Source organism: Alternaria viburni (genome assembly GCF_023758015.1).
Source record: "Alternaria viburni strain BMP 2772 chromosome Unknown scaffold_40, whole genome shotgun sequence".
In the NCBI taxonomy this organism is placed as follows: domain Eukaryota; kingdom Fungi; phylum Ascomycota; class Dothideomycetes; order Pleosporales; family Pleosporaceae; genus Alternaria; species Alternaria viburni.
Window position 1 is genome coordinate 100,909 of NW_026055809.1, and position 27,444 is coordinate 128,352.

At 53.8% G+C, this 27,444-nt stretch overlaps 9 protein-coding genes across 9 annotated transcripts; 4 read left to right on the top strand and 5 right to left on the bottom strand.

The window, feature by feature from the left end:
* Positions 1-733: 733 nt before the first annotated feature.
* Positions 734-1,965, bottom strand: J4E79_011337 (uncharacterized protein; the record flags this gene model as incomplete). Its single annotated transcript, XM_049360166.1, has 4 exons — positions 734-969; positions 1,022-1,429; positions 1,480-1,764; positions 1,932-1,965. The coding sequence occupies 4 exons, from the start codon at positions 1,963-1,965 to the stop codon at positions 734-736; spliced, it is 963 nt and encodes a 320-aa protein (XP_049205372.1).
* Positions 1,966-2,180: 215 nt separating this feature from the next.
* On the bottom strand, positions 2,181-3,598 carry J4E79_011338 (uncharacterized protein; the record flags this gene model as incomplete). The annotated part of the gene is made up of 3 exons (XM_049360167.1): positions 2,181-3,308; positions 3,361-3,479; positions 3,526-3,598. The coding sequence occupies 3 exons, from the start codon at positions 3,596-3,598 to the stop codon at positions 2,181-2,183; spliced, it is 1,320 nt and encodes a 439-aa protein (XP_049205373.1).
* Positions 3,599-4,094: 496 nt separating this feature from the next.
* J4E79_011339 (uncharacterized protein) lies at positions 4,095-8,021 on the top strand (the record flags this gene model as incomplete). The annotated part of the gene is made up of 4 exons (XM_049360168.1): positions 4,095-4,379; positions 4,435-6,058; positions 6,106-6,222; positions 6,268-8,021. 4 exons carry the CDS (start codon positions 4,095-4,097, stop codon positions 8,019-8,021), a joined length of 3,780 nt encoding a protein of 1,259 aa, XP_049205374.1.
* Positions 8,022-8,346: 325 nt separating this feature from the next.
* Positions 8,347-12,901, bottom strand: J4E79_011340 (uncharacterized protein; the record flags this gene model as incomplete). The annotated part of the gene is made up of 4 exons (XM_049360169.1): positions 8,347-9,200; positions 9,249-9,827; positions 10,718-10,913; positions 10,976-12,901. 4 exons carry the CDS (start codon positions 12,899-12,901, stop codon positions 8,347-8,349), a joined length of 3,555 nt encoding a protein of 1,184 aa, XP_049205375.1.
* A 1,084-nt stretch (positions 12,902-13,985) lies between these two features.
* J4E79_011341 (uncharacterized protein) lies at positions 13,986-15,021 on the bottom strand (the record flags this gene model as incomplete). The annotated part of the gene is made up of 2 exons (XM_049360170.1): positions 13,986-14,908; positions 14,982-15,021. The coding sequence occupies 2 exons, from the start codon at positions 15,019-15,021 to the stop codon at positions 13,986-13,988; spliced, it is 963 nt and encodes a 320-aa protein (XP_049205376.1).
* A 465-nt stretch (positions 15,022-15,486) lies between these two features.
* J4E79_011342 (uncharacterized protein) lies at positions 15,487-17,660 on the bottom strand (the record flags this gene model as incomplete). Its single annotated transcript, XM_049360171.1, has 2 exons — positions 15,487-17,398; positions 17,452-17,660. The coding sequence occupies 2 exons, from the start codon at positions 17,658-17,660 to the stop codon at positions 15,487-15,489; spliced, it is 2,121 nt and encodes a 706-aa protein (XP_049205377.1).
* A 1,079-nt stretch (positions 17,661-18,739) lies between these two features.
* On the top strand, positions 18,740-21,947 carry J4E79_011343 (uncharacterized protein; the record flags this gene model as incomplete). Its single annotated transcript, XM_049360172.1, has 3 exons — positions 18,740-19,216; positions 19,305-19,932; positions 19,978-21,947. The coding sequence occupies 3 exons, from the start codon at positions 18,740-18,742 to the stop codon at positions 21,945-21,947; spliced, it is 3,075 nt and encodes a 1,024-aa protein (XP_049205378.1).
* Positions 21,948-23,904: 1,957 nt separating this feature from the next.
* Positions 23,905-25,194, top strand: RCD1 (Cell differentiation protein rcd1; the record flags this gene model as incomplete). Its single annotated transcript, XM_049360173.1, has 4 exons — positions 23,905-24,334; positions 24,384-24,539; positions 24,586-24,961; positions 25,011-25,194. 4 exons carry the CDS (start codon positions 23,905-23,907, stop codon positions 25,192-25,194), a joined length of 1,146 nt encoding a protein of 381 aa, XP_049205379.1.
* An 806-nt stretch (positions 25,195-26,000) lies between these two features.
* On the top strand, positions 26,001-26,755 carry CRP74 (60S ribosomal protein L10a; the record flags this gene model as incomplete). Its single annotated transcript, XM_049360174.1, has 3 exons — positions 26,001-26,184; positions 26,236-26,315; positions 26,366-26,755. 3 exons carry the CDS (start codon positions 26,001-26,003, stop codon positions 26,753-26,755), a joined length of 654 nt encoding a protein of 217 aa, XP_049205380.1.
* Between the last annotated feature and the right edge of the window lie 689 nt (positions 26,756-27,444).

Genomic DNA, 27,444 nt, shown 5'->3' on the forward strand with positions numbered 1-27,444 from the left:
ATAACTATATCAGACAATTTTCCTGATGAGATTTTGGCTCAATTGAGAGACTTCTGCAAAAGACTGGTAACCACGTGATCGTCCCTCAACCTTATGATGTCCCACAAAGCGCATGAGTACTTGAGATCGAGAGTGAAGGCCCAAACAAACCTTTTGCGGAGCACGCTAACCTAGGATAAAGCCGAACCCCCTAGAGCCTACGTTAACGTTAGCTCACCTATCTTGCAAGTTCTTGTCTTAATGTAGTATGCAGACTTGTTTAGCTTCTTGCTTGCATAAGGTGAGAGCGGAGTTGCGAATAATGGGACTTGGGGGCCCGGAGATATCGTAGTAGGCCTGACACTACCATGCCGGTCAACTAAAAGCCACTATGCGTGAATGGAGAAGTAATGCGAAGCTAAGGAAGTGAAGCCTGGTTGATTACTTTGCGTCACTTGAGGAAAGAAGTTGGCGAAGAGCATGGCCGATGGTAAGTCGGTGTGCCCGACATTATGACGAAGGTGCGGATCATCAGGGAAAAAAGATAACGAGCATGACTTCAAAAGCATCAGTCTAGCACTTTTAAGTTCAGATGTCTACCAGCATTATGATAATTGCATGATGCGACGACAGAGCAGATCAAACCTATATGCCCGCATCAGATTGTACATATCTAACACGGAATTCGCCCACTCATCGGCCGTACTCGGTTCCCATGCCCCATCGCAGCAAAATCTGGCACACACTCCTCGATTCATCTTCCTAACGGACCAGTATTGGCAGTGCCACCAGTCCTCCTTGACGACTTGCCGCCTAGCATGAAATTGCCCAGACCCCGTGCACCGCTGGCAAGAGGCTGCCTGACCATCGGCGAGTTTTGGTACGAGGAATGCGCATCCTGATTCAAGTAGGGAGGAGGCTGACGTGAACCACCGAGAACCGGAAGCTGACTTCTGTGAGCTTGCGAAGGCGTCCCGACAGGCGCTGTGTCTTCACTGTATTAGCCTGCGATGCTCTCCACGTTCAAAGAAGAAGAACTCACGACCAGTATTGTTCCTCACACCCAGTCCTCGTCTCTGCAACTGTGGATCGAACGGAGGCCCGAGATGCACACCACCCTGCTGCTGCCGTCCACTGCTCCCAGAACTCCTACTAAAGTCTCTGTTGTGCGGTCTACCGCCACCGACCTGCTGCGACATGTTCATCTGACTGTAGTTGGCCGTTCCGGTCCGCGTTCCAGGAAGGCGGTCGATGAACCGGTCTCCACGACCAGTCTGGATCGTGTACGCCGCCTCATCACCAGCAGCATGAGCTACCTCCGTTGCCATGACCTTGCTTTTCAATTGCTGGTAGTGCGCTTGGGTCTGCGCATGTGCTTTCGTCTTCTCTTTGAAGGCTTTCTGAAGTTGATGGTTTTTGTCCTCGAGATCCTCCTGTTCGGCTTGCATGGCTGCGGGACGATTAGTATGAGAGCATTCGGAGAAAGAGGATATCGCGAACCCTGCATCTTGTCTTGCAATGCCTTGATCTGCGAATTTGCATCATGAACGAGCTGATCCATCTGTTGACTAAGCGTATCGTACTTGCCAGTCAAGCCTTTCGCGAGGTGCTCCTGATAGATAATCTCCTGCGACGTCTGATAGCTATGGAACGCCAAGCCGCGACTGGCACACTCCATGATGATCGTTGGACTCAGGCCGCTAAGTACCGACGTCTTGTAGTCTTCTGATGGGTTGAGACCTGCGACAACCACATCGTCGGGGTTGTGCAGCGATGAGTTGCATGCTGGACAAGTTCGATGCGCATTTGTAGACCTCGACAGCCCGGTGACATCTGCGCAATTGCTGCAAAAGACGTGACTTGTGGGATGGTCAGCGAAAAGCGTCAGAGGCAGGTGAGATGGACGAACCTGCACGTAGTAACCACGGCGCGTTCATGCAGCTGCGATCGACACTTGAGCTCATTGCAACGCAGAACGTACTCCATGGTGAGTGGCGGTTGTGAAGTGGAGGAAGTTTCGTCGGCGGATGGAAAGCACGATGTTGACGCGAAAGCACGTGGTCCGCTCACTGAGGCAAGAGCAACCCAACTCGTGTAAATCCTGTCCTAACCAGTACGTAGCATGAATTCGTGTCTTATGGATCCGCGCAACAATAATACTCAGGGTGCGTCCGTGGGGCCTGCCGCTTCAGTAATCGAGGCTATCGATCATCCTTGTCCGGCTTCCGCCGTTGCCTTGTGCTCTTCTTGCCAGCCACGGCTGTATCGTCCTCCTCTTCATCTCGACCCTTTGCGAGTTCACCATCCAACTCCCACTCCTCGGGGTCATACCAGTCCTCGCCATCGCTCATCTCTCCTACATGGCCTTCCGCTTTTGACCACTTGTATACATCCTGCCTCATGCGGTCGGCTTGTAGCAGGCCTTGATACAAGTCTGATGTTATCCGTGCGACCTCCTCCTGTTTTTGTACGTAGGCCATGAGGAGCATGCGTGTTTCCTCGGCTTCATTGGGTGGAAGACCAAAGTCGCGGTCTGGCAACGAATCTGACGGATGTATGAACAGAGGATGTATTGCGCCGACACCACTCGAGGGTGAATGAGGTGGGGAGGGAGTCGAAGCTGCGTGCGCCTGTGCTCGTCTGCGCGTCGTCATCCTATGTGTCTGTTGCGACGCGGTATCAGACGCGTCTTCGGGCGTTCCTTCTCCATTCTCTTGCGCCTGCTCTGCATCTCCTGCGTGCGTTCCGTTGGTCACAGGATGTGCGCCATTGACCCTTTCTGAACTCGTATCGCCATTGGTCTCGGCCTGTCGACTAGTGCCATTTGGCTGGCCTGCATCCTCCATGTCTACGTCATGGGGACTTTCTATGGTTTCGCGCATTTCCGCATCGTGGTGTTGCTGCTCTCCTTCGCCCGCGCGCCCATTTGCGCTGCTAGCCCATGGCTCCTGGAACGGTGCCCTGCCCATAGCAGCCAGGGCAGCTGGCGCAAACGTGGAGTCGCCCTGCAGTTTCACGAATAGAGTCTTCGCCCGCGCGTTCGTGACCTGCTCTTTCCGCGAGAGGGCTCCAGCTTCGCTCGCGAGGTCTGTGAGATGTCGAGAGGAGTATGCTACGCTCAGGGCAGGATGGTTGGGTAGATCGGCGGCGGAGGTGAGCGGCGCAAGAAGACTCTCGAGCTGTATGTTGCCGTAGGGATTCTCCTCGACAGCCTCCACATCTTCCTCGTCTTCGTAATCTTCTTCGACTTCGACGACATCACCGTCCGCATCGTATCGTGGAGGGTTGCGCTGTAGGATGGACCTGTGGTAGCCGGCGTGCTCAATGCGCTGGAGGCGTCAGTCTACAGTCGACACCCGAGTCGCACAAGCCAAGACGCACCTTCTTGTACGGTCGCGGGTCAGAGAGGAAGTCTGGGTCGCTGGCGCGCGCATAATGGACCTTGCGCCTCAGATCCTGCTTGTTGCTGTTCAAGGGTGTTTCGGAGTCTTCTGTGTCGGCTGCGCAGTGTTAGCTAGGCCTGTGTCGAGGTAGGAATGAGCCTACAGTCGTCTTTTCGCAGCATCTTCCTCTTCATGCTGAAAATGGTATCCATAATCTGCTGCTGTTGGCCCGCCATGGCGTCAGGGCCTCTGGCCAGCGCGAGCGTAAGGTGGTGAAGATGCGGAGTATCGATACGAGCGCGTTCAGCTAGTACAACGGCTTGTTGCACTGTCAAAGGTATCTAGAGTTGTGGATACGCGTAGCGGCGAAATTGGAATGCAAAAGTATAGCTGTAGAGTGTCGGAGAGAAAGTGTGGAGGGATCGGGCGGCATAGAGAACGTGCATGGCAAGGGTTCAGCTAGCTTCCCGCGCCCCATGTGTCGACCCGCGACCATCGATGACGAAGCCGCGAACAATCTGTACACTATCTCCATGCTGCCACAAACACGCTTGATATCGCCAATTCGATACCGGACCTAGGAATCCCACGTCTGGCTTTGCGATTCTCGTGCGACGAGCAAATCCACTCCGCAGCACTTCCGCTCTCCACAACTCCGAAAAGCAGCACCACGTCGACACCACGCTTGTGAGATACAAGCTGGAAACCACGCGACTCGGGCATGGAGTTATAATGGAGGCATACCCATCAGACTTCACTGCGCACAACCTACCGTTTATTGTCCTTTCAGGCCTAGCGACCAGCAAAGAGGCCGATCCCCCTCCATCGGTCCAGCATGTGCTTCCTGGGCGCGCTGTTACGAACATCAGCTCAGATTTACCACCCGCAGAAGGTGACCGGGCAAATGAACTACTCCAAGAGTTTCTGAGTGCAGACGGCACGAATGCGCCGTGGAATGGGCGCGACTTTAGTCGCCGAGGCATCACGCATGGCTTCAGAATACGGAGTGTAGGAAGGGTACATGCGCCTGCGATTATGCCACGGGAAGGAGCCATGGGCTGATGTTTGCTAGAACTTCCAACTGCCTCCGAAAAAGGCAGATGCGCCCTCAAACTCCGAGACAACCCCTCCAGGCAGTCCCACCATCGCAGCCGCAACGTCCTGGGTCCTGCATTCGCCCATATCTCCCCTCTCCCCAGCGTCGCCCTCCTTCCCCGACGGCGTCATCGCTCCTGCCTGGGTCGCCAAGCACCAGCACTACGTTCCTTCCGTATTCGTCTCCTTCTTCAACTTCACCACAGACCCCATTACGAACAGCTTGCACGACAATCAGCTGAAGACGGACATCAACAAGATCAAGAGTCAGATACAAAAGTCAGACTATCGGACAAGATACGTTGTGGTATTGCTGAGTGACAAGACTATAATCGAGGCACCAGACATCGAAGAGCGACTGGCGACGATACGGCGGGCTACAGGCTTGGATCCAAAGAGTTCACTCTTCTTTCTGCCTCCAAGGACATCCAAGGTCGAGCTGCAGGCATTCGTCACTTCTATCCTGGCCATACTACAACCTGTCTGTGTCGAGTATTACCGAGACCTCACAAAACATGCGCGGAGGAAGAAGGGGCGAGGAACGATTCCTCCTCCAACAGCTCCACCGACACGAGGCACATCCCAAACACTGTCGTATCCTGGATGGGGTGTTCGCTATGATTTCAAGCTTGGTATCCTTGCCGAGTTTCGCCAGGAGATGGACGCTGCACAGCGACATTACGGGGCTGCTCTAGAGGCATTGTTTGGTGCCGAGGGCCTGTTTGAAACAACGGCAAGCTGGTCTCCAAGATGGGACGAGATACGATTGCTAGCAGATATCATCGCACTACGACACATTCGATGTCAACTATGGAACAATTTCCCTACTTCCGCGGTCCAGTCTTGGTTGCGATACAAGTGGAGGTTACAAGACGTGCTCGATCGCCGGGGCAAGGGTACTAATAACTATGGTTGGCAGGCTTGGGAATCCACGTGGGCCCAAGTGATGGCTGAGACCGTACGACGAACAGAGTTGCCAGTCTTCAAGATACGAGATCCTGTCCCGGACACAGATCCCTTGCCAGACATCCCTAACTCGCTATACTCTCAGCCCGAGAAGCAGTTCCCAGTAGGAGAAAGACTACTACCATGGGAACTATTACATCATGCCGGATATTGGCACAAGATTTCCAGTGACCACGCAAAGAGGCGCTACATCCTTGCCAGAGAGATGCCAGAGGAAGACCGAACACCACCAGGCATGTCTCCTGCCGCCAAGGTCTCGGCTCGGAATCAGATATATGACCACTACCTCGTTCCGCAACCTCACGAAGAGTACCCTGTACCTGGTATCGGCAACGGATTCGAGCACTGGAAAGATATCTCATCCAAGCTTAATGCCGCGATAGCTGAGTTTAGAGTTCGGGGACAACACCGGAAAGTAGACCAGTTACAACTCGAGGTGGCTCGAACATTGCTACACGTGAAAAGATTTGACGATGCGTTCAAAGTACTGCGATCACTCTGGGAAACGATGGCATGGCGGAAAGAAGGATGGTGGAGCTTAGCTTCAGAAGTAGTATGGACTCTGCATGAGTGCGCACTGCGAGTACAGAGTCGAGAATCATATGTTGCAACGGAGTGGGAGCTGTATAGTCAAAGTCAGTGTTATCCGTCTTTCACACGAAGCTTCACTAACAACCACCAGCGATCCCTGGCAAGACAAAATACAAGTACGACTTGATGACATGTTTGGATGTCTTCTCGGATGCGACTGCCGAGAAGGTGAGCGTGAGTCTAAATGCTAAAGACCACATATCCTGCTGTAAGTATAGAAGTCTTATACAATGACCCAATGCTGACATTACAGTATCAACATCATTCGCCTTTGCTGAAGCTGAAGGTAATGTTGGTGAACCCCTTCATGCACAACTCGCCATCAGCTCCAATGCTCGACCAGGCTCCGCCCCAATCACGTTGTCTTTTCTCCAGTACCAGTTCAATGGTGGTTTGGCTGAAGTCCGCTTGAATCACAACGCCGACGAACCCTCCGGAAGTACCTCAATCATGTACACCTGCACATTAGAAGAGACGCACTCCGCTACCGGAAAACCACGCTGGGCCGGGACAGCTGATCTCACGCTCCACCCAGGGCAGACTAAAGTATACAGTCTCCCACTCATTCTGCGCGAGTCTGGGGATGTCGATGTCGTCGCGTGCGTCTTCGGCGTCAGCACGGAAAAGTTTGATCTCGTTTGCTCAGACACAGACCCAGAGACTCCAACTCATCCTGTTTGGTGGATCAAGTCAGATACCAAGATCAAATCAAGATCATTGAAGCATGGATCTGGTATGTCGGTGCATATACTACCCAAACCGCCAAAGATGGAAATCAACCTACCGGACGTTCGCAACCAGTACTACACGGATGAGTCCGTTACGCTAGCGATAGAGATTCTGAACCAAGAAGAAGAGGACACTGAAGCTGTTCTTGAGGTGCGATTACTGGGTCGCTCCAAAGACACGCTGAGCTACACCTGGGTCGAGCGTCCAGCAGAGTCACCCATGAAGGAAGTCCCACCAGCACTTGACGGGTCAACGGATGTAGACCTCCCAGGCCATGTAGTAGGGAAGCTGGCCCAAGGTGCAAGGACAACAGAGAGAATCCGCTTCACTGCACCCGCAGATCCAGCAGACTACGCCTTGGAAGTCAAGGTACTATACCACCTCCTCAGCGACCGCGACATACCCATCTCCAAGATCATGGTCGCAGATCTCGTCTTCAACGCACCCTTCGAAGCGAGCTACGACCTCATGGCACGCGTGCACCCCGATCCATGGCCCAGCTACTTCGAGCTCCAAGAAGCCGAAAGCAACGTCAACCCCGAATCACCCGACGCATTCGGCATAGCACAGAAATGGGGACTACGAGCCAAAGTCGCATCCTTCGCCGACGAGCAGCTCGTCGTCAGCGACCTAGCCGTCCAAGTCCACAGCATCCACGGTGGCGCAACATGCGACGTCACGAAAGAATTCAGCATTGCGGAAACCCCTATGGAACCCCAGATCCTCAGCGAATGGGGCTTCAGCCTAGATATCCGGAAGAACAACCTGGAAGAACGGCGGTCCACCGCCCTCGACACCACTCTAAACATAACATGGAAGCGTACGTCCGACCCCAACGCTTCCCCAGTAACATCCTCCCTCCCCATCCCGCGCATCCAGATCCCCTCCTCAGAACCCCGCGTCCTAGCCTCCCACCACCTCTCCCCCACAACGCCCTCCCTTATTCACCTCGACTACGTCCTCGAGAACCCCACCATGCACTTCCTCACTTTCGAGCTCGCCATGGAAGCCAGCGAGGATTTCGGTTTCAGCGGACCTAAACTAAGGACGCTACATCTCCTGCCTATGAGTCGGCAGACGGTACGGTATAACTTGCTGTCGAATGTGGAAGGGGATTGGATTATGCCGAATCTGAAAGTTACGGATCGGTACTTTAATAAGACGTTGAAGGTGCAGGGGACGGAGGGGATGAGGGTGGATAAGAAGGGGGTGGGGATTTGGGTGCCTGGTGATGATGGAGAGGCGGAGCAAGAAGTGGGGGAAGGGGAGGTAGAGTAGGGGGTGGAAGGAAGTCGGTTGAGAGCTTAGCGGTCTTGATGAGTGATGCAGTAGATGAGCTTGCGCCCGTAGAATTGTGCTTTCAATATACGAATGATGATGGTCAAATGCTAAATGCCCTATGTGCAACCGCCCTTGATATGTTGATTACTCCTGTGCATCACATCTCCCACGCATATCCCCAAGCCCCTCCCAAGTCACGACAATCTACCCAGACCCCCTACCCTTCGTCACCGGATCCCTCCCCGGCACCACAGTATCCCTCCAAAGATCCTCATCCTGCTCATGCATTGGGATAAAACGCCGTGGCTCCGTAAACATCGTCTCACCGGTGATAAGCGGCATGGACATTGTAGTATCTATATTGTTCTGAAATCTCATCAGTTATTAGGGACTCCCTGAGAGGATTACTTTGGGGAGGAAGAGGAGGAGGAGGCTGGGCATACTGCTGTGGTTGTTGCGGTTCTTCGCCGTAGTAGATTGGGGCTTCGAAGTCGGTGGCGGCGTGGGAGAGGATTGTGGGGTCGATTTCGGGGATTTGCGTGGTTGATGGTGGTTGTGATTGGGATGGTTGTTGGGAGATGGTGGTTTGGGGTGTGGTCATTGTGTTTGTTGGCTGTGACTGTTGTGTGCTGGCGTCGACTTCGACGATCTTGTCTTCTTGTACTCTTACTTCGCGGTCGCGCAGGCGGCGCATTAGTCCGAGGAACTGTGAGTTTTGGAACTTCTCGCTTGTGTTGTCTGCTACGCGCTCTAGCAACCGGCCTGCTGTTGCCGCCATCTCATCATCTTCGTTTCTTGGCGGTTGGTCTTGCTTCTGCTCTTCTTCTGGTTTCTGTTCGAAGTGTTGTAGCGGCTCTGGTGTTCGCATGTAGCCTGCTGCTTCTAGATCCTGCCATATTTGCTCTTCGCTCATCTGGACGCGTGAGCCGAGTGGGTATTGCGACATGAGGCGTTGGTTGATGGCCTTGATGAGCTCTTCGGCGCGGGTCTTGACTTCTTGAGGCGCATCGCGGTTCACGATTCTTTGAAGAGAATCGACAATCCATTTCCCTTCGTTCGCGTCTTGGACCAGAGTGCCGCTCTTCTCCAGGCGATCCATGTTCTCGAGGTAGGCTACTGCTTCGTCGGTTCGCCCGAGACCGGTTTCGCTCCAGACTTGGATGGCGGAGTAGACAGCTAAGCTCACAGTCAGCACTCGTAGTTGGTTAGACGGACACTACACACCTGGCCGCGTTTCTCGTATCCGTTGAAGAAGAGGATCCATCTCACCCGGCCGGTCCAGATCCAGCGCCTCTTGCGCTGGCTGTGTGTGTACTTGCTCTGCCTCTGCCGTCTCCATCATGTCTTGTTGCGCCTGCGCAAATGCTTGTTCGAAAGCCGCCTCGTCGAACGCTGGTACGTCATCCTGGGCGCGCTGCTTCCCTTGCGCGACCTCTGAGACTTGGGCGTTCTGGAAAGTCGGTGTCTGCATGTATGCTTGTCCACCAAATCCACCCATGTTGTATCCCGACATACCTCCGTACGGGGTTTGCTGTAATGCAGGCGCCTGTACGACCGGAGCCTGCTGCCTCAAGAAGTCCTGATGCCATGCTGACGCTGCGCTCGCCGGCTGCTGTCGCTGTTGTTGCAACGTCTGTGGAGGCGGACTGCTAACATTCAAGCGTTGAAAGTCGGCCGCCCAGTCGGGTGCTTGTGGAGCTTGCGCAAACTGGGGAAGAGGTTGCGCGAATCGTGGATCGAAAGGTTGGAAGTTTTGTGTTTGAAGAGGCCGGCCGCCGGCTTGAAAGGCTTCAAACTCGTTATCTAACGCGCCTACATTTGGCCCCGGAGATGATCTAAAGCCCTGCTACAGTTTAGATGGCGAAGCGCAAGTTTCGAGTATGACCACGTACCTGCGCCGGTGAATGTCTGCCCACCAAGCGGTCCTGTTGAAGCGTCCGGTCTACGGTTGTGTGCTTCTGGAAGTTTTGCAGGGCATTTGAAGGCCCACAAAGCTCCGCCATGTCGAATCAAGAAGGAGTAAAAGTACACTAAGAGGGGTATCAACGCATGCTAGAAGGAAAGTGTGAGAGAGTCTGTCGGAGTGATGGTGTTGCGGCAACTGAGCGTCATGTTCCCGGAGATCAGAAGCCGACCGCATGCCGAGGCAAGAGGCGTGAGTGGGCCCCACGCGTCAGCCCTAGAGCTGTCAGGCAGGTGCGATCCATGGATGACGCACAAGCACGTGCTACACTCTTCACTTCCCAAATTCTGTGAAAGTGGAAGTTGGTAAGATCGCGCGTGGCATAAATTAAGTCGCACGTCTTCGAGCTGGAATGGATTAGGAATCAGCACTGTCTGTGCAGAAAGCGTAGGCCCAAATCGACGTAGCACAACACCGGTGAAGAGCTGGAAGTCGTTGAGACGCACGGATATGCGCAAAGCGTTACACAGCATCGCAAGCGACGTAGACAGGTGAAGTCACATGAGTTGAGATCGAGATCAACAATAAGCCAAATCCATGCATAGAGAACTACGTAACAGAACAACCGAGCAAAGGTACCTATGTATGTGTATAAGATCCTAGAGAGAAGATTGGTATATGTCGTCATGAGCAAAGAAACCAACACAAACGCATCATAAAACCCCATCTCAACCCCCTCATCTACCATAAAACATCTCCCCCAGACTAATATTCGCCTGACGAGACGAACCCCCAACCACACTCCTAGACCTAGACCTCGACTTCTTCCTCACAAAAGCATACTCCTTCTTACCGTGTCTATCCCTCCCTTCCGATTCAATAAACAACTTGCTACCGTGTCCAGTGCGCAGACGACGGGTATGCTCGAAGAGGATGTCGGTTTCGCGTTGGGACATTTCGCGGAGGACGATGATGTATTCGGGGTTCTGGGTAGGATGTTAGTACAGTACTTGGTATCAGATAATGGGGTTGGTAGATGGGGACTTACAACATCGAATTCATATGGGATGTCGTAGTAGTGCAGCGTCTCCACGTCGAGATGGCTTCTGTGTACCTTGGCGTAGGTAGGTGGCGGCGCAATGGCGATCTGATGCGAAGAGGAGTGCGAGTGAGAATGAGAGTGGTGGTGGTGCGGTGGTGGCGGAGGCGCAGGAGGAGCGATTGGATGGAGAGGATGGTTAGGCATCATGCCTGCCTGGAGCTCACGCTGCTTGTCCGGATTGACGAGCGCCTGGATCTGGTTGTCTTGGAAGCCAAATTGAGCAAGTCGCTTGCGCATCGTCTCCTCGAGCTCCTTCTCTTGGGCCTCTTTCTTTCGCTTCTCGGCTTCTTCTGCCGCTTGCTGCTTTCGCGTGAAAGCGTCGAATTCCTCCTTTTCCTTGCGCTTTCGCTCTTCTTCTTCGAGTTTGAGCTTCATGATGAGCTCCTCCTTTGCTCGCTTCTCCTTGTCGGCGTCGAGAATCTTCTTGCGCTCGTACTCATAGATGATACGGTCTTTCTCTGCTTGAGCTTCGGCCTCTTCTTTGGCCTTCTTCCGTTGGTATTCATCGACAGCACGCTGTTGAGCTTCCTTTGCCTCTCTTGCTTGTTTAGCTACTTTGGCTTCGTTATCAGCGATGATTCGCTTGCGCTCTTCTTCAAAAGCCTTTTCCTTGAGTTCACGCTCACGTGCCTCCTTCTCAAGCTTAGCCGTGTTCTCCGCAATGATGCGCGCGCGTTCTTCGTTCTCTCGCTTCTTCTTCTTCTCCATGTCAGATAGGATTTTCTCACGCTGTTCCTCGGCCTCGCGTTGCTCTCTGGCTTGCTTGAGCTTGGCTTCGGCGAGAATTCGCTTGCGTTCGTCATCCTGCTCTCTCTGCTCCCTTTCTAGTTTAGCGAGCATCTTGTCGCGCTGTTCCTCAGCCTCCCTTTGCTCTCTGGACATCTTCGCCCTGTTCTCGGCGATAATTTGAGCTTTCTTCCTCTCCTCGTCGATATCGCGTCGCTCGCGGTCTCGGTCTTCCCTCTCTCGCTTCAACTCCCAATCGCGACGCATACTCTCCTCCATTCTCTTGATGTTTTCCGCTTCTAGCTCACGGTCCCTTCTATCATGGATGAAGTCAAGCTCAACCCTGCGCCTGGCCAATTCCTCCCGTCTCTCCGTTTCCTTCTCCCAACGATCCCGTTCAGCCTTTTCCTCGGCTTCTTCAAGGCGTTGTTGTGTTAGTGCCTCTTGTACCTTATCCTTGTAGCCATCTGAAGAGTGATGACGTCTTTCTCTTTCGAGTTGCTGTTCAGCGTCCCGAAGCCGCTGCTCGGCAAGTGTCAACTTGACTTTGTCCTCGTAACTACGGTCTGGCGAATGATGATGGTATCGCTCCTGGCGCTCCCTCTCAAGTCTATCTTCAAGGTCTCTGAGACGCTGTTCGGCAAGCGTCAATTTGATCTTGTCTTCGTAGTTCGGCTCGGGAGCACGTTGATGCTCATACTCGTGCCTAGAGCGCGAACGATGCTCCTTCTTTATGTCTGCTCGCAGCGCAGCGATGTTATCTTCCAGGTCCTCAAACCCACCAGGCATGCGTCGGCCACGAGGACTGGCGTCTTGACCCTTCTGCTCAGTGCTTATACGGGGGTGGCTATCGTTATCCAGGTGACTGGTGTTGTAAATTGTCACGTTGGGAGCAGGCGCATGACCTTGTGAGCGAGTTCGATGGAGACCGGTTGTATAGTGCACTTCTGGAGCCAGAAACTCTGTCGTGCGACGACCGTAGTCAGGACGATAGACCTCGTCGTCTTGGACTCTCCGCGGTGGGGGGCGGGGTGCGGGGGGATGAACATGACGGGTATGAATGTTCAGAGTGTCTTTTGTGATTTTCTGCCTGTACCACTCATCATCCGTCGAGTTGCCAGGATCCCAGTCGGATGCTCGTGGCATAGTGGGCGAAGAGGCTGAAAAGACGGGTGAAAAGTAGAAAAACTATCCCGACTGTTCAGTCTGAAATCTGAAGTGAGGACAGAGCAGAGCAATCAATCCAAAACCTTTGGGTTGGTCTCAGTTGCGGCGTGGACACACAGAGCGGGGTCGACGCTGAGGGGGCGGCACAGCAGCAGAGGTGACACGGTATAAAGAGAAGGTAACGTAAGAAAGCAGAAATGTCAGCAAAGGTGCGGCTGCAGCAGAACTTGAAGGAATTGCGCCCCTCTTGCTGGAATGGGGGCTGAAAGCTGCCTGATCACTAGCGGCATCCTCATGCGCCCGGTCTTGTGAACACAAATCAGCCGGAAGGCATATTTGACCTATCAACGATAGTGTAGGAGGCCGTCCACATGCCTGCATCCCCTCTGCGCTGTTGTAGCGCTGCAGTGTGCGATTCTTGCGACGGCTTTGCCCTACATCCTTCGGTCTCTCCAGCTAGCGGCACGAGGATGGTGATGGTTTGGTGGGGCATGTCGAAAATAACACTAATCAAGCGCCATCAAGCGCCAAAGCCTCCATCTACTCTAGGCTGGGGGCGGAAGTGACATATCAAGTAAGCCTTGTTAGTGTACAGCGCTGCTATCAAGTAACCCGATCAATCTCCAAGTGTCAACTTCGTGGATACTCCCACTCCGTTGATCTCCCTTTGACGCGCGCTCCAAGACACATGTTCTCCATGCTTCAGCGCCTCCTGAAACAGCTCCGCTCGCGTGCGACCCGCCGAGGTATCGTGACCAACAAGCTGATCGGAGTAAGCCTTCATGTGCCCTGGGCCGCGTTTTCGGCTAGAGCAGCCCCAAGATCGTCTTCGATAGCCACAGCTCTTCAGCCGCACCTTTCCAGTCAGGGTCGGTCCGAAATTCCAGGCTTTCGGTCTTCATTAGATGGTGTGAACTTTGACGAGATAGGTATTCCGTGAGAGACGTTAAGATGTAGATCGTTTATTCCATTTGAACACTCCAATGTGCATGTGAGCGAAGAGGGTCTAGCCGAGTGTCGGCGCCAGCGAACGCCGGCTATGCAAGTATCGTACAGTTCGTAATTATATCTTCTCCTCGACGACTTCCTTCAAAGTCTCCGCTCGTCGAATCAGCTCTTCGTAGACTGTCCAGGCAAGCGCACTGCTCATTGCCTTCCTCGCGATCCTAATACCAAGTCCATCGAACAAGCTGCGCATACCTTCCTCCGCAAGCATCTTCTTGCTCGCCTGTACCATATTGCCATACTTGTGGGGCATAAGCTGTATGCGCGTTTTGATAGCATCGAACGGATTCGTAATAGTTGTCCCCAGCCCCGCTGCAGCAACACCCGAGATGAAGTTTATCCCCGCGGATGTGCTGGTAGACAGCTTAGTGGCGGTGCCGGATGTCTCTTCAATCTTGGTTGCGAGACTAGAAAGTTTCCGTTTCGATTGTTCGTAGAAGAGGACGTAGAGCCCCGCGTAGGGTGCATCACGAACGGCTGTTGCGCCGAAACCAGCGAAGAAGCCTTTGAGTCCTTCTGTTCGGAAGATGTCTCGAGATGCGGTGAAGAGCGAATTGTACGAGTACAAACTACTCTCGTACCGCACTTTCAAAACGGTTATGGGCATCATGATGAAGCCCGCCCATGTTCGCGCAAAGGCTCCCGTCGCCAGATTCGCCGTGTTGCTCAGTTTGGGCAGAGAGCTCGAGTGCTCCGCGCCTTTGACTGCTGCATCGCTGCTGCCCGCCGCGACCAGACTCGCTCTATGTCGCAACGCGTTGAGACTTGAAAAGTATATAGCAGAGCCAAACCCTGTGCGCAGGGTACTTGGTAATGTGCCCCTCCAGAACTGACGTATCGGGTTCGGTCCGCTGGCTATCGACTGGATGGTACCGAGGAGTGTGCTCGAGCGGGATTGTTGGACGCGGGTTTTGAGGAGGTCGGCGGGTTGGAGAAGGACGGCAGACAGGATGCCTGAGTTTAGGCCGGCGAAGAAGTGGACTGCGCAATTGTTAGTGACTGGTAAACGCTAGCTGTCGCAATAGCAATTATGCTCTTCGCTCTTTCCACTTACAGTAGGACGACGAGCGCTTTCCGCGGGCGCCATCTGACATTGCCGAGGCGTCAAGTATTCAATTCCTATCTTAAGAGATTTGAAGCTGCAGTACGCATCATGGTAACAGCCCTGGAAGACTGGCCGCAAATATTAGGGTGAGAGGGTAACAACGTGTCTGTCGGTCTCACGCGAAAAAGTGTCATGACGACATGTTCCGAGCCTCGGCGAGTCGGTGATATTTTCGCTTGCGTCTGGTACCGCGTCTATCAACGATACATCCTTGATGAACTCATGAACTTCGTAGACATTATTGGCATCGTAAATGGAAAGTTCGTTGTCAAAAAAACTGGCCATACATGTATTCATCAGATCGCATTATCTTGATCTTGAGCTTAATCAATATTACGAAGTGGCACCTTCTCAACCCTATCATACATCGCTCCATAGATCCTACAAATGACCCCAGAAGCCTAGCAATCACGTATTCGGTGGTGCAATATGTGAGAGCGAATGCGGTCCTCCATCAGTCCTCATCATCTTCGTCGTCTCCAAAGATAGCCTTGAAAACATCCTCAGAAGCCCGTTCATTCGAAAGCGCCTCATTCTTCTCCACGTCCACAGCTGCATGCCCACTCTGTTCCGTAGCCATAGCTGCAGCCGGGACAGCAGCTTCCGACGCCTGTCCCATCCAAGCCGGCCGCTGAAGCGCAGGACCGTTAGTCAAAAACTCATGTTGCAACTTCTCCATAGCCGACTTGGACACTGCTTCTTCCGTCTGCGATTTGAAGTGGCTTTCGCCAGCATCAAACTCAGGCGGCATGTCTGGTGGGGGCTTGACGTTGAAGCGCTTGCAAAGGAGTCGCGATGGGTAGAAGGGGAAACTACTTCGAGTCATGGGACCGTACATGCCTAGCTTCGCTGCCTGCTCTGCGGGATCTTCTGGCTTTGCGGCTGGCTGTCGTAGAAGATTCGCATTCGCAGCTCCACCGTCGTTTCCGTTCAAGGTTGAGGATGACGCGGATGTGAATCGGGAGGCCATAATGCCAGTTGTGGGTTTGAAGACTTCTGCAGCATGTGCAAACTCCTGTAGCTCTTTGATCCAGTCTGAGACTGATACGCCCTCCCTTCGTTCTGGCAGGTCCTCTTTCAGTCCTGCTTTCAACTCTAGGAAGCCAACGTAACGTGCACGCTTCTGTATGTCCTCAGCATAAGGCATCCAGCCCGTCGCACCCTTCGCGAGGGCCGCGGCTGCCACGCTCTTATCGAGAGAAGGCACGAGACTCCACAGATCTTTTGGTAGGGCTTTGCTTGCGGGCAGATGTCCTTCAGGAGCAGCTTCCCCAAGGCCCTGGGGCAGATCGGCTTTACCAGATAACGCAGCCAACCGATCTCGGGCGTCCTTGGGTATAAAGTCGAAGATGGACTTTCCGGGCAAAGCTTTCTCCCCCAAGAGTGCCGAACGCCCTTTTGCATCCAACGTTGACGCTTTCGCTGCGTCTGCTACAGATTGGTAGTCTTTCGATTCTGAAGTCGGAGTGGCACTTTTCGAAGATTTCCAACCTGGAGGTATCTTCGGTGGAGGATATTTAGGCTTGCTGGTGAGTTCGGTGAGACCGGCCGCGAATGTGAAGCCACTCAACGGAGATCTCCCATCTATAGATGGCCTGCTCAGCGAGACCAAGGCTTTGGACGAACTCTTCTTCGAGACAAACACATGCTTCTCTCCTGCTCCTGGCTTGGCGAATTTACTGGGCTTCTTCCCCTTCTTCTCCTTGCCTATGGTCTTGTTGAACGTGATCTTCGGACCCAATTCGTACGGGTCTTCGTCGTCCGAGCCGGTATCGTTGAGCACGCCAACGCCAAAGGAAGACTTCTTCAGCGCAGGCTTCTTCACAGTCGATGCCTTCTTCGGAGCTTCAAGATAATGCAGGTCGAACTTGGATGAACGGTCCGTGGCCTCTTCTTCCACAGCACCCAGGCGGGCTTCCGACGTGTATCCCAGGCCTTTGCGACGGACCTCTTCTCGTGGCAGAGTCATAATGCGAGCATCTTGAGGCGCAAACATATGAGCTGCATCATCCTTGGAACCGGATGCGCCATCTTCCAGGTCAGCATTCCGGCGCACTTTGCGACCAATGCCCTGATCTCGCCGCCAGCCCATCTTCTGCGCAATCTTGACGCCCATTGTCTCCTCCTGGGTCACGAACAGGCCGAACAGTCCATCGTCGTTCAATTGTCCAGCTTCGCCTATGCCGGCAAAGTTCTGCGCAGTCTCCAGTTGGCGCGACTCGGCTGCTGCTGCCAGATCCTCCTCGTCCATGAAATCTTCGGCTCGCTGGGTCGGGCCATTCGGCTGGTCTTTGTTGCGGTTTGCGCGCGAGGAAACGAAGGTTTTCGGGGTCCATCCTTCTTTAGATCCAACTGTGTTAAAGTATCTTAGCATAGTCAAGAAGTCTTGCGTTCGTCAAGGTATGGCTCGGAAACTTACCCTGCACTGAAACCTCCAGTGAATGCGCCGTGGAGTCTCCGGCGACCTCGCTCGTCCGTCACGGTCTGCTTCCACACGGGCACGAAAGCGCCATCATCGGCCTCTTCTTCGGGAAGCCCGGTGCCTAGGGATATGTACGTTGTCGGTCCGCCGCGAGTGCGCTTTTGAGCGCCGGTCGGGGAAGGCGCGCGCGGCCGTTTGTACGCCATTGCGATAGATGTCGGGAGTGGAGTTGCGCAGGTCGTGGGAGGTTGTTTCGGGACCAGATTCCTTGAGCCAGATTTGGCTAACGCAATCCGTAGACCAGGTTCGTCAAGCAATCAAGCAGTCACCAGTCAAGCGAGGGAAAGTTGAAGCGGATCACGAGTAAGCGGCCGATGGGTGACTAATCAGCCGCGATGCTATTGGCTGAGGGACGCTTACCCAGCGACCAGCGACCAAGCGCAGTCAGACCACGTCCGGTAGCCAACTCAACAAGCCGCACGGGGACTATAGAGTGCACAGTTGTCTACGGGTGTGAGTTTCACGTGTCGGTAGAATTCGCAGCGCTCAGCTCAAGTGACTGGACTGGCTGCCGTTGGACTAAGACAAAGGAGTTAGTAGGCAGGGTGGGCCCGATGATGTAGTGCCGCGCCTGGGTCGAGCGGCCTAATAGCAAGCAAGGCTGGTGTCCGGCTAAGCTTGTTGAGACCCTGATCAATGGATAGAGCAGCTGGAGCGCAATCTTGTGAGATTGAGGCAGCGACAAAGAGAAAAGCGTGCCTCCTGAGGTATTTCTATGATAGGTATGGATTAAGACAAGGAGGAGCGCAGAAACAGGGTGGACGCATTGTCCCGAAGGAAAACCTACCCCACGACAGCGGCCTGGCGTTGGGCGACGAGCTAGGCGTGGAGCGAGAGAGCTATCGTGTTTGACCTCCGCCCAGAAATAGCCATAACAACACAGCACATGCACTCGGGCGGGCGCAGTACATGCTTCTCTCGACGTCGATGCTGCATCTCTCTGCTGTAACCCGTGTTCTGCATCCGTCCCAGCAGACGCCTATCTAGACCAGCCTACCAACACGCCGGTGCCAAGTTTGGCGACTGCCATCTACCGGCCCCTAACCTCTTGTACCCTTACGCCGCAGTACCCACCGAGGACAACAAAGTAATCTCTCCACATTGTCACGATAGCCTTGCTGCTTGCGGCTCTGCGCTCGCTCCACGCCCAGTGCGTCTGTGCTAATCGAGGCCCGCATCTGCTCCCTGCGTTGCGCGTAACCGTGGTAGAGGCAGCGCATTCACCATGTCGGCCGCCGCCCCATCATCGCCCGCCGTCGTGCGCAACTCTTCTTCGTCGCGCAGATCCATCGACCGCCCCCATCGCTCCCAGAGCCAGAGCCAGCCCACCGCCAGCCGCGCGCCCCCCGCAAGCCGCCATCAGCAAGGCGGCCTCCCCAACGTCGCCCGCCGAGACTACGAGCAGAGCAACGTCGCCCACGAGCAGCCCTCACCGCAGCCCTCACGACGCAGCGAAGACCCAGGCCGCACCGAGCAAACCCGCCGGAGCCACACGCGGTATGCGTCTGACGCGTCGACGACTTCCGCAATGCCCGTCAATGGCGTAGCTGCCGAAGCCAGGCCGGGCCAGCCTCAGCCCGTCAACAAGCGCAGGACCACCATCACCGCACCCAGCACCGGAACATGGGCGCTCGGAAAGACCATTGGCGCCGGCAGCATGGGAAAGGTCAAGCTGGCGAAGAATGCCGAGACCGGGGAGCAGGTGTGTACTGTGGTTGTTTACGTGGGGCATGAATATGGCGCATTCAGCTAGAATATAGAAACACTCAAACACATGCTAATCACAACAGGCCGCCGTCAAGATCGTCCCGCGACAGTCCCAGGACCAGCACCAGAGCGCCGCCGACCGCGAACGAGCCGACCACTCCAAAGAAGTCCGAACCGCCAGAGAGGCTGCCATTGTCAGTCTGCTGAACCATCCCTACATCTGCGGCATGAAGGATGTCGTGCGCACAAACTTTCACTGGTACATGATGTTCGAGTTCGTCAATGGTGGACAGATGCTCGACTACATCATCTCCCACGGCCGCCTCAAGGAAAAGCAGGCGCGCAAGTTCGCTCGACAGATTGCCAGCGCCCTGGACTACTGCCACAGGAACAGCATCGTCCACCGAGATCTCAAGATTGAGAATATCCTTATCAGCAAGATGGGCGACATCAAGATTATAGACTTTGGACTGAGTAACTTGTTCTCGCCTAGGAACCAGCTCAAGACATTCTGTGGAAGTCTGTACTTTGCCGCCCCCGAACTCCTCCAGGCCAAACAATACACTGGCCCGGAGGTCGACGTCTGGAGTTTTGGCATTGTGCTGTACGTCTTGGTCTGCGGCAAGGTGCCGTTTGATGACCAGAGCATGCCACAGCTCCATGCCAAGATTAAGAAGGGCCATGTCGATTATCCCCCATGGCTGTCCGCAGGTATGTTACACAATTCAGAATTCCATACCTAGCTAACTTCACCAGAATGCCGCAACCTCATCCACCGAATGCTGCAAACTGACCCCACTCAGCGACTGACCCTCTCGGAGATCATGAGCCACCCCTGGCTTACCAAGGGATTCAACAGCCCTCCCGAAAACTACCTGCCCCATAGAGAACCCGTGCAACTACCTCTGGATAACGAGATTATTGAGAAGATGCAGGGATTCGACTTCGGTACAACCGAGTACATCACCACGCAACTAACCAACGTGATTCAGTCAGAGGAATATCAACGCGCTGTGCGAACGGCCGCCCGCAAGGCGACTGCACAGACACCAGAAGCGGAGAAGAAGAAGGGCATATTCGACTTTTACAAAAGACGCACTTCAATCGGAAGTCGAGAGCAGTTGACTGCATCGTCATCCGAGGACATTCAGCGGGGAATGGATCCAGTCAACGCATACAGTCCTCTCCTCTCAGTCTACTTCCTGGTCAAGGAGAAGAGAGATCGTGAACGACAGGAAGCCAACCCAGGTCCTGTCGCCATGCCCCAGGAGCCCGACGAGAAACCTCTGAAGATGCCGGATCTTCCGCCACCGCCAGCGGCGTACACCAACTCAGCTGCCTACGAGATGGCAGGTGAAAAGCCCACAGGCGGAAGGTCGCGACCAAGAGCTAGGACCCACGGCGAAGATGACATCACCGAGGGTCTGAAACGAGTCGACCTAAATAACCCGCCCCCGGTGTTGCCGCCTCAGGTTGAGCAACCGAAGAAAGAGGGTGCTGCTGTAGGTTTGTTGCGCCGCTTCAGTACCAGAAAGTACAGGAGTCATGAGAAGGACCGGACCGTTGAGCCCTTGCCTCCACCAACTCCAGCAGTCGCAATTTCCAGTCCCGCCGAACCCGCACCGGCCCCAGCGCCAGCCACCGTACCGAGAAAGAGCTTTAGCATTCGAAGACCGCGCGGTCGCGAAGGAGGTTCTGCATCGTATCTTCCAGACAGCGCCAACAATCAACCCGAGTTACTCTCACCTCCCGGCACTGGCAACAGCGCTGCGCGGAAACTAAAGGCACTCGGTCGCTCCACCAGCGTCAACTCGGCTGATCTCCGGAGACGACTCAGTCGACGCGGTCGATCTTCGGAAGACCCTGGAAACCCTCCGCCCACGAGTGGATCAGACAGAACAGATAGATCCGAGTTGAGCGCGAATAAAGTTCGACCAAACAACGATGCTGCTTCCGACGATCTCACTTCGAGCCCACGGCCCATGCAAGCTTCCCGAGCGAAATCGCTGGGCCATGCCCGAAGAGAAAGTATTCAAGCGAGGAGGATGAAGAGAGAGGCAGCAAAGGAAGCCAACGTACCCGAAGAGACAGATGCAGAGCTTGCAGAAGCGCAAGCAGAAGCTAGTCGGAGTCCAGATGCTGTGAAGCCTGTGTTCCTCAAAGGTCTTTTCAGCGTCTCAACGACAAGCACCAAGCCCCTTCCCATCATCCAGGATGATCTAATAAGGGTGCTCGACCAGCTTGGTGTTGAGTGGACCGAAGTCAAAGGTGGCTTCCGATGTCGACATGCACCTAGCATCGACATGAACAAGCCTATGGATTCGCCAGCGTCCCCACCGAGTGGAGGGCACAAGAGAAAGATTAGCTTTGGGGGCTTCATGGGTGGCGACAGAGATCGTGATGAGTTCCGAGACAACCACCGAGCACCCGGGACACCGAAATCGCGATCACGGCCATCGCCTGCGGATCAAAGCTACACGAATACCGACGAGTCTGACGGCAGCGAAGAACGGGACGAGCGACGACCACGACGCGCATTAGCGGCGGGCGAAACATCGACGCAGGTGCAGAGCGACATGGGCTCTAGCATGAGTCTGGTGTTTGAGATTTTGATCGTCAAGGTCCCGTTGCTAACACTGCACGGCATCCAGTTTAAGAAAGTGGATGGGGGTACATGGCAGTACAAGAATATGGCTCAGACTATTCTATCGGAGCTAAGACTTTGATTGACGATAGTTCGAGTATACATATAAGAAGAAGAAGGGGTTTAGGCGTTTTTCTCTTTTGATTATTTCGCGGGCATTGGTAAGCATGGTTCACTTCTACACGAGGGGCTTTTGTTATGTTGCAATTGTAATTCTTTTAGTGTGGGGAGGGTTTGGTTTGGCTGGAAGCACCGTTTAAGGGTGAAGACACCCACGAATTTCATATGTTTATTCTTCCTGTTGTTCTGAGGTAGGGGTGAGAGCGGGGAGTAGTAGACGAGACGGAATGGTTTTCGATCTCGTGACATAAATGTTGATTGGCTTTCTGACTATTCTTGAGGAGTGCGTCTACTTCGGAGCCTTGCTGTGAATTGGGTGCAGCTACTAGCGACACAGAGCTGCCTTAGTAGCTTTACCACTGTGAGGCTGTCTGCATGCAGGTCTATCACTACAAGCGCATGCCATCGTAGACGGAAGGCACGATGTAGCTTGCATCTCATACAAGAAAAAAGCTGAACAGGTCTAGAGCCTACATCGAGGTTAGGTCACCTACTTTGCATTGTTTTATGTCGATGTAGGCTGCAGACCTGTTCAGCTTTTTCCTAGATCAATGTGCTCGGTTTCTTCCGTCATCAGTACCCTCATCACTTGGCATAACCCCTCCCATCCGATGAGTTGGCGCGTGGACGTGCTGTTGAGGGGTATTCTGGAGGAGCTGCTGTGCGCCAGTTGTTGGACAACAGTGCCGGCGATGGGGGTAGAGGTGATGGAATGGGTTCGGACGCAGGCGATCGTGGGCTAGTTTCTCGAGTCAGACCAGACATTAACTCCTTGTTAGCAAGGACTGTGTTGACAGGTAAACCACGGAGCTGACGAGCTGAGGCGGTTTCTATTGCCGGTACGACACCTTTTGTCTTGGTCGGTATAGATAGTCCTTCAGAAGCGCCTGCCTTTGACCAGGATATATCAGACATACCAGTACCACCCTGGGGCTCTTGAGCATCGTCGTTGATCTGCACTCCATCGTTGCTATCGCTATCGCTTGTACCAGAACGTCTTGTCAGGAGGAAGAGATGTGCATCCTTAGTCTATCGTATATTTTAGTCACGGTGTACTCGTACGTTCACGATAAGTAAGTCTTCACTCTATACAACGAAAAATCTGGACAGGTTTGCAGCCTATATCAAGATAAAAACACGCAAAGGAGATGATGTGATGTAAATGTAGGCTTTGGGTGTTCAGGTCTTTCTCTTGAATAAAGTGCAATAGAGTCCGGCATTGGTGACTGCGCGGTACTCAAAGACATCATACCCACGCATACAAGCGTATCAACTTAATTCGTACTAAATTTCTTGCTCTTGGCGGGTCGATCTGTGTTGAGTTCCTTGCACCTTCCGCAGTCGGGTTTACAAAATGCATAGTACTGTTTGGCCCTAGAGTTGATGTTCTCCGCCGGGTCAACCTGTTCCTTGGGATGCTGTTTACAAAAAGGCGGGTTATCCACGAGCTTGCTCCGCGTGCATCGCACAGATGTTGGAGTACGTCTTCAGACAGTGGTGGATCCATTGGCGAGCAGTTGCTATAACGTGTTTTGGTTGATGCTACAAAGCACGATAACCTAGACTGCGCAGCCTGAAGCCTACATTGACGTCAAGTTACCTGCTTTGCAAGTTTCAACTTGATGTAGTCTGTAAACCTGTCAAGTGTTTTTCTTGTATAAGGTGAAAGTATGTAGAGATAGCTGCTTTACTGAGGAAGCATGACGCCAAAAATAGCTGACTAACCGTGGAAGGCCCCGGCGCTAGCGGGGTGTTTCGCGACTCCATGAGTGCTCTCGAGTGCTGCCAGACTCACCACGTCCGATTTCCCCACCGCGTGACCTCGCAAGCAATCGCCGCCTCACCATATAAAGTCGCGCAAACCTTGTTATCTTACCTCCACCCCATAATCAATACGAACCTGTCGGTAATCGCGGCCAATGCAACATTTCCTCGCGCAACAGCAGCAGCAGCAGCAGTACGGCGACTGGCCCGCTCAAGCTCAAGCCCATGGCCATCACCAGCAACCGCAACACCATGTAGGCCAGCACGGACAACACCAAGCCCAGGCCGCGCAGCTGCACGCTCAACAACAACAGGCCCAGGCCGTCCAGGCGGCTGCCCAGCGACAGTACCACCAACAACTCGCCGCCAGCAATGGCACCACCCTTCCCGGCAACAACGCCGTTCCCCGCGGCCCCGCGAACGACGTCCAGACCACCGATATCGGAATGACGGAGGAGAACAGGCGCGTCTTGGAGTGGATAGCCCAGCTCATGAAGCCTGCCACGCGTGAGGCTGCTCTTCTGGAATTGAGCAAGAAGCGAGAGCAAGTTCCTGAGTTGGCTCTGATCCTCTGGCACTCTTTCGGTACGCGTATTGTGTTGTCGAAAATGCGACGGGATACTAACGACTCCAGGTGTTATGGCCTCGCTCCTCCAAGAGATCATCTCCGTCTACCCTCTGCTCAACCCGTCGCAATTGACCGCTGCCGCTTCTAACCGTGTGTGCAACGCTCTTGCGCTTCTCCAGTGTGTCGCTTCGCATACCGAAACTCGCGGCCTATTCTTGAGCGGTAAGTCAGACATCCCACCGAGGAGACGTAGCTAACGCACTCACAGCGCACATCCCGCTCTTCCTTTACCCGTTCCTCAACACAACGTCCAAGTCGCGGCCTTTCGAATACCTGCGTCTTACATCTCTCGGTGTCATTGGCGCTCTGGTGAAGAACGACTCTAGTGAGGTTATTAACTTCCTCTTGACAACTGAGATCATCCCGCTTTGCCTGCGTATTATGGAGACTGGCTCGGAGCTCAGCAAGACAGTGGCCATCTTCATCGTTCAGAAGATCCTGCTAGACGACATCGGTCTCGCCTACATCTGTCAGACCTACGAGCGCTTTTATGCTGTCGGCACCGTACTCAGCAACATGGTCAACCAACTTGTGGAGCAGCAAACCGTTCGCCTGCTCAAGCACGTTGTTAGGTGTTTCCTTCGGTATGCATACTCCATGTCCGTCTTTTGCACTTGTAACTAACTTTGCCAGCTTGAGCGATAACGCTCGCGCTCGCGAGGCGCTTCGCCAGTGCTTACCAGAGCCTCTCCGCGACGCCACCTTCTCCTCTGTTCTTCGAGACGACGCAGCCACTAAGCGCTGTCTTGCTCAACTCTTGATCAACCTCTCCGACAACGTCGTCGATGCCGCCAACAACCAGCAGCTCATGCACTAGGAGACATGCAATGGGGAGCACAAAACACCTCCTCTGCACATCTGGCACATCTGGCACAGGTACCTTCGATGATCTTGAATACCTCTCCTTCGCCTTTTGTATATTTCTAGCTTCGGCTTTTGCTTCATTTGGCGCGGCAGTACGCGTAGACGACATACCCCTCAGTTGCGATCGGATTGGGCTTACGAAAATGGTGCGGCGGATACGGCGTTAGGGTTTCTCACACGGGATACCCCGTAGCAAAACTGTGCTTGGGCAGATGCTACTTCCTTTAACTTGTGTTTATCGACTTTGTTCTTCTTACTCTCATGGTTATGGCGAGGAGTTTTCGGGCATTGCATGGCGTAGTGCACTCATCAATGCACGGATTCTAGGAGGAAAAGTCAAGTGTATAGTATCATTTTCATTTCTTCCATGCATGCGAGCAATGCAGAAGCATGTTTCATCGACATTCGTGCAAGTTAGTCGTGATGTATTCTTTGTAATTGGCAAAAGTGACATGAAGGTATTCGATGCAACCCGTCTGGGGTATGCGTAGAATGACATGTGACGTATCCCTTTAAGATACAATTTGACGGCGACATCCATTGCAAAGAACGTGAGCAAAGGCGAGATGTTATTTTCCATGTCAACCTTGGAAAGTGACTGCCATCAGTCGGGCCAAAGCGGACTAGCGCGGACTTCGCTAGCGGCGAAACGGCCACAGTCAAGCGACAAATCCGCCGCCACTTTTCTCTCTTCTTCAACCACCACCGCTACAGAGCCACCAAAGGAAACGATATCCTCTGGGAGACACATCAGCCAACATGTCGAAAATCTCTGTCGCCGGCGTTCGTACGAACGTTCAACAGCTCCTTGAGTACTCCAACGAGACCAAGAAGAGGAACTTCCTCGAGACCGTCGAGCTCCAGATCGGCCTCAAGAACTACGACCCCCAGCGTGACAAGCGTTTCTCCGGAACCATCAAGCTCCCCACCCTTCCTCGTCCTCGTAAGTCGATACCGGTGCGCAGAGGAGAGAGCGCATGCTAATAAGTTCCAGGCATGAGCATCTGCGTTCTCGGTGACCAGCACGACATTGACCGTGCCAAGCACCATGGTGTCGATGCCATGAGCACTGATGTAAGCATCCTCTGGTTTCCTTCGCCTAGACATGTCTAACAATTCCACAGGACTTGAAGAAGCTCAACAAGAACAAGAAGCTCATCAAGAAGCTCGCGAAGAAGTACGACGCCTTCGTTGCCTCCGACGCCCTCATCAAGCAGATTCCCCGTCTCCTCGGACCCGGTCTCTCCAAGGCCGGAAAGTTCCCCACACCCGTCTCGCACGCTGAGGACCTCGCCAACAAGATGAACGAAGTCAAGTCCACCATCAAGTTCCAGTTGAAGAAGGTTCTGTGCATGGGTGTCGCTATCGGCAACGTTGGCATGACTGAGGATGAGCTGATCGGTAACATCATGTTGGCCATCAACTACCTCGTCTCGCTTCTTAAGAAGGGATGGCAGAACGTGGGCTCCTTGACCATCAAGGCCACCATGAGCCCCCCCAAGCGTCTCTACTAGAGAGTTGGTCGCGACGTCTGCTGGGTTATGTCGTGGCGAGCTGTTGAAAGACGGCTTGTCATGAATCACGATCTTACGGAATCTCGATGGAACGAACAATGGGTCTAGCTAGCTTGAATGCATGCATGAACCCATAAATATTGTCTTTGCCGTGAAACCATACTATGATTGAGCCTTGCCCTGTACGCTGAAGTGCGCATGCGATGAACCTGCATGGCGTCACTGAAGTCTCGACCTTCACTTTGAACACAAGCTATCCCGTTGCAGCCTGATATCCGCGCTCCCATCTCGAATTTTCACATCGCACGGCCACCGCCCACTCTACCAACCTCTCCCGCCTTGCGCCCCACCACCGAACTTTTCCCATCCAAACCTGCAATCCTCTGTGCGCAGCGCTGACTAATCCCCACTCTAGCTCCTTGGCACCGCCTACAAAACCACGCACGCCTCCGTCCCTCGTTCTGCTTCTCCATCATCAGTTAGGAAATCTACATCCTATGTATATTATCGTGGCTCCACGCAAGTGGCATGCTGAGAGTTGTCCCTCCTTTCTCTGTGGACAGTTCTCCGTTCCCGGCCCCGTAGATCGATACCGCCCGTCATCCTTACCAATTGCAATTATCCGTGAAAAGATGGATTGGAGTTGTGGGACGGTGTGGGACACCTTTTCTTTGTGATTGTGCAGTTTG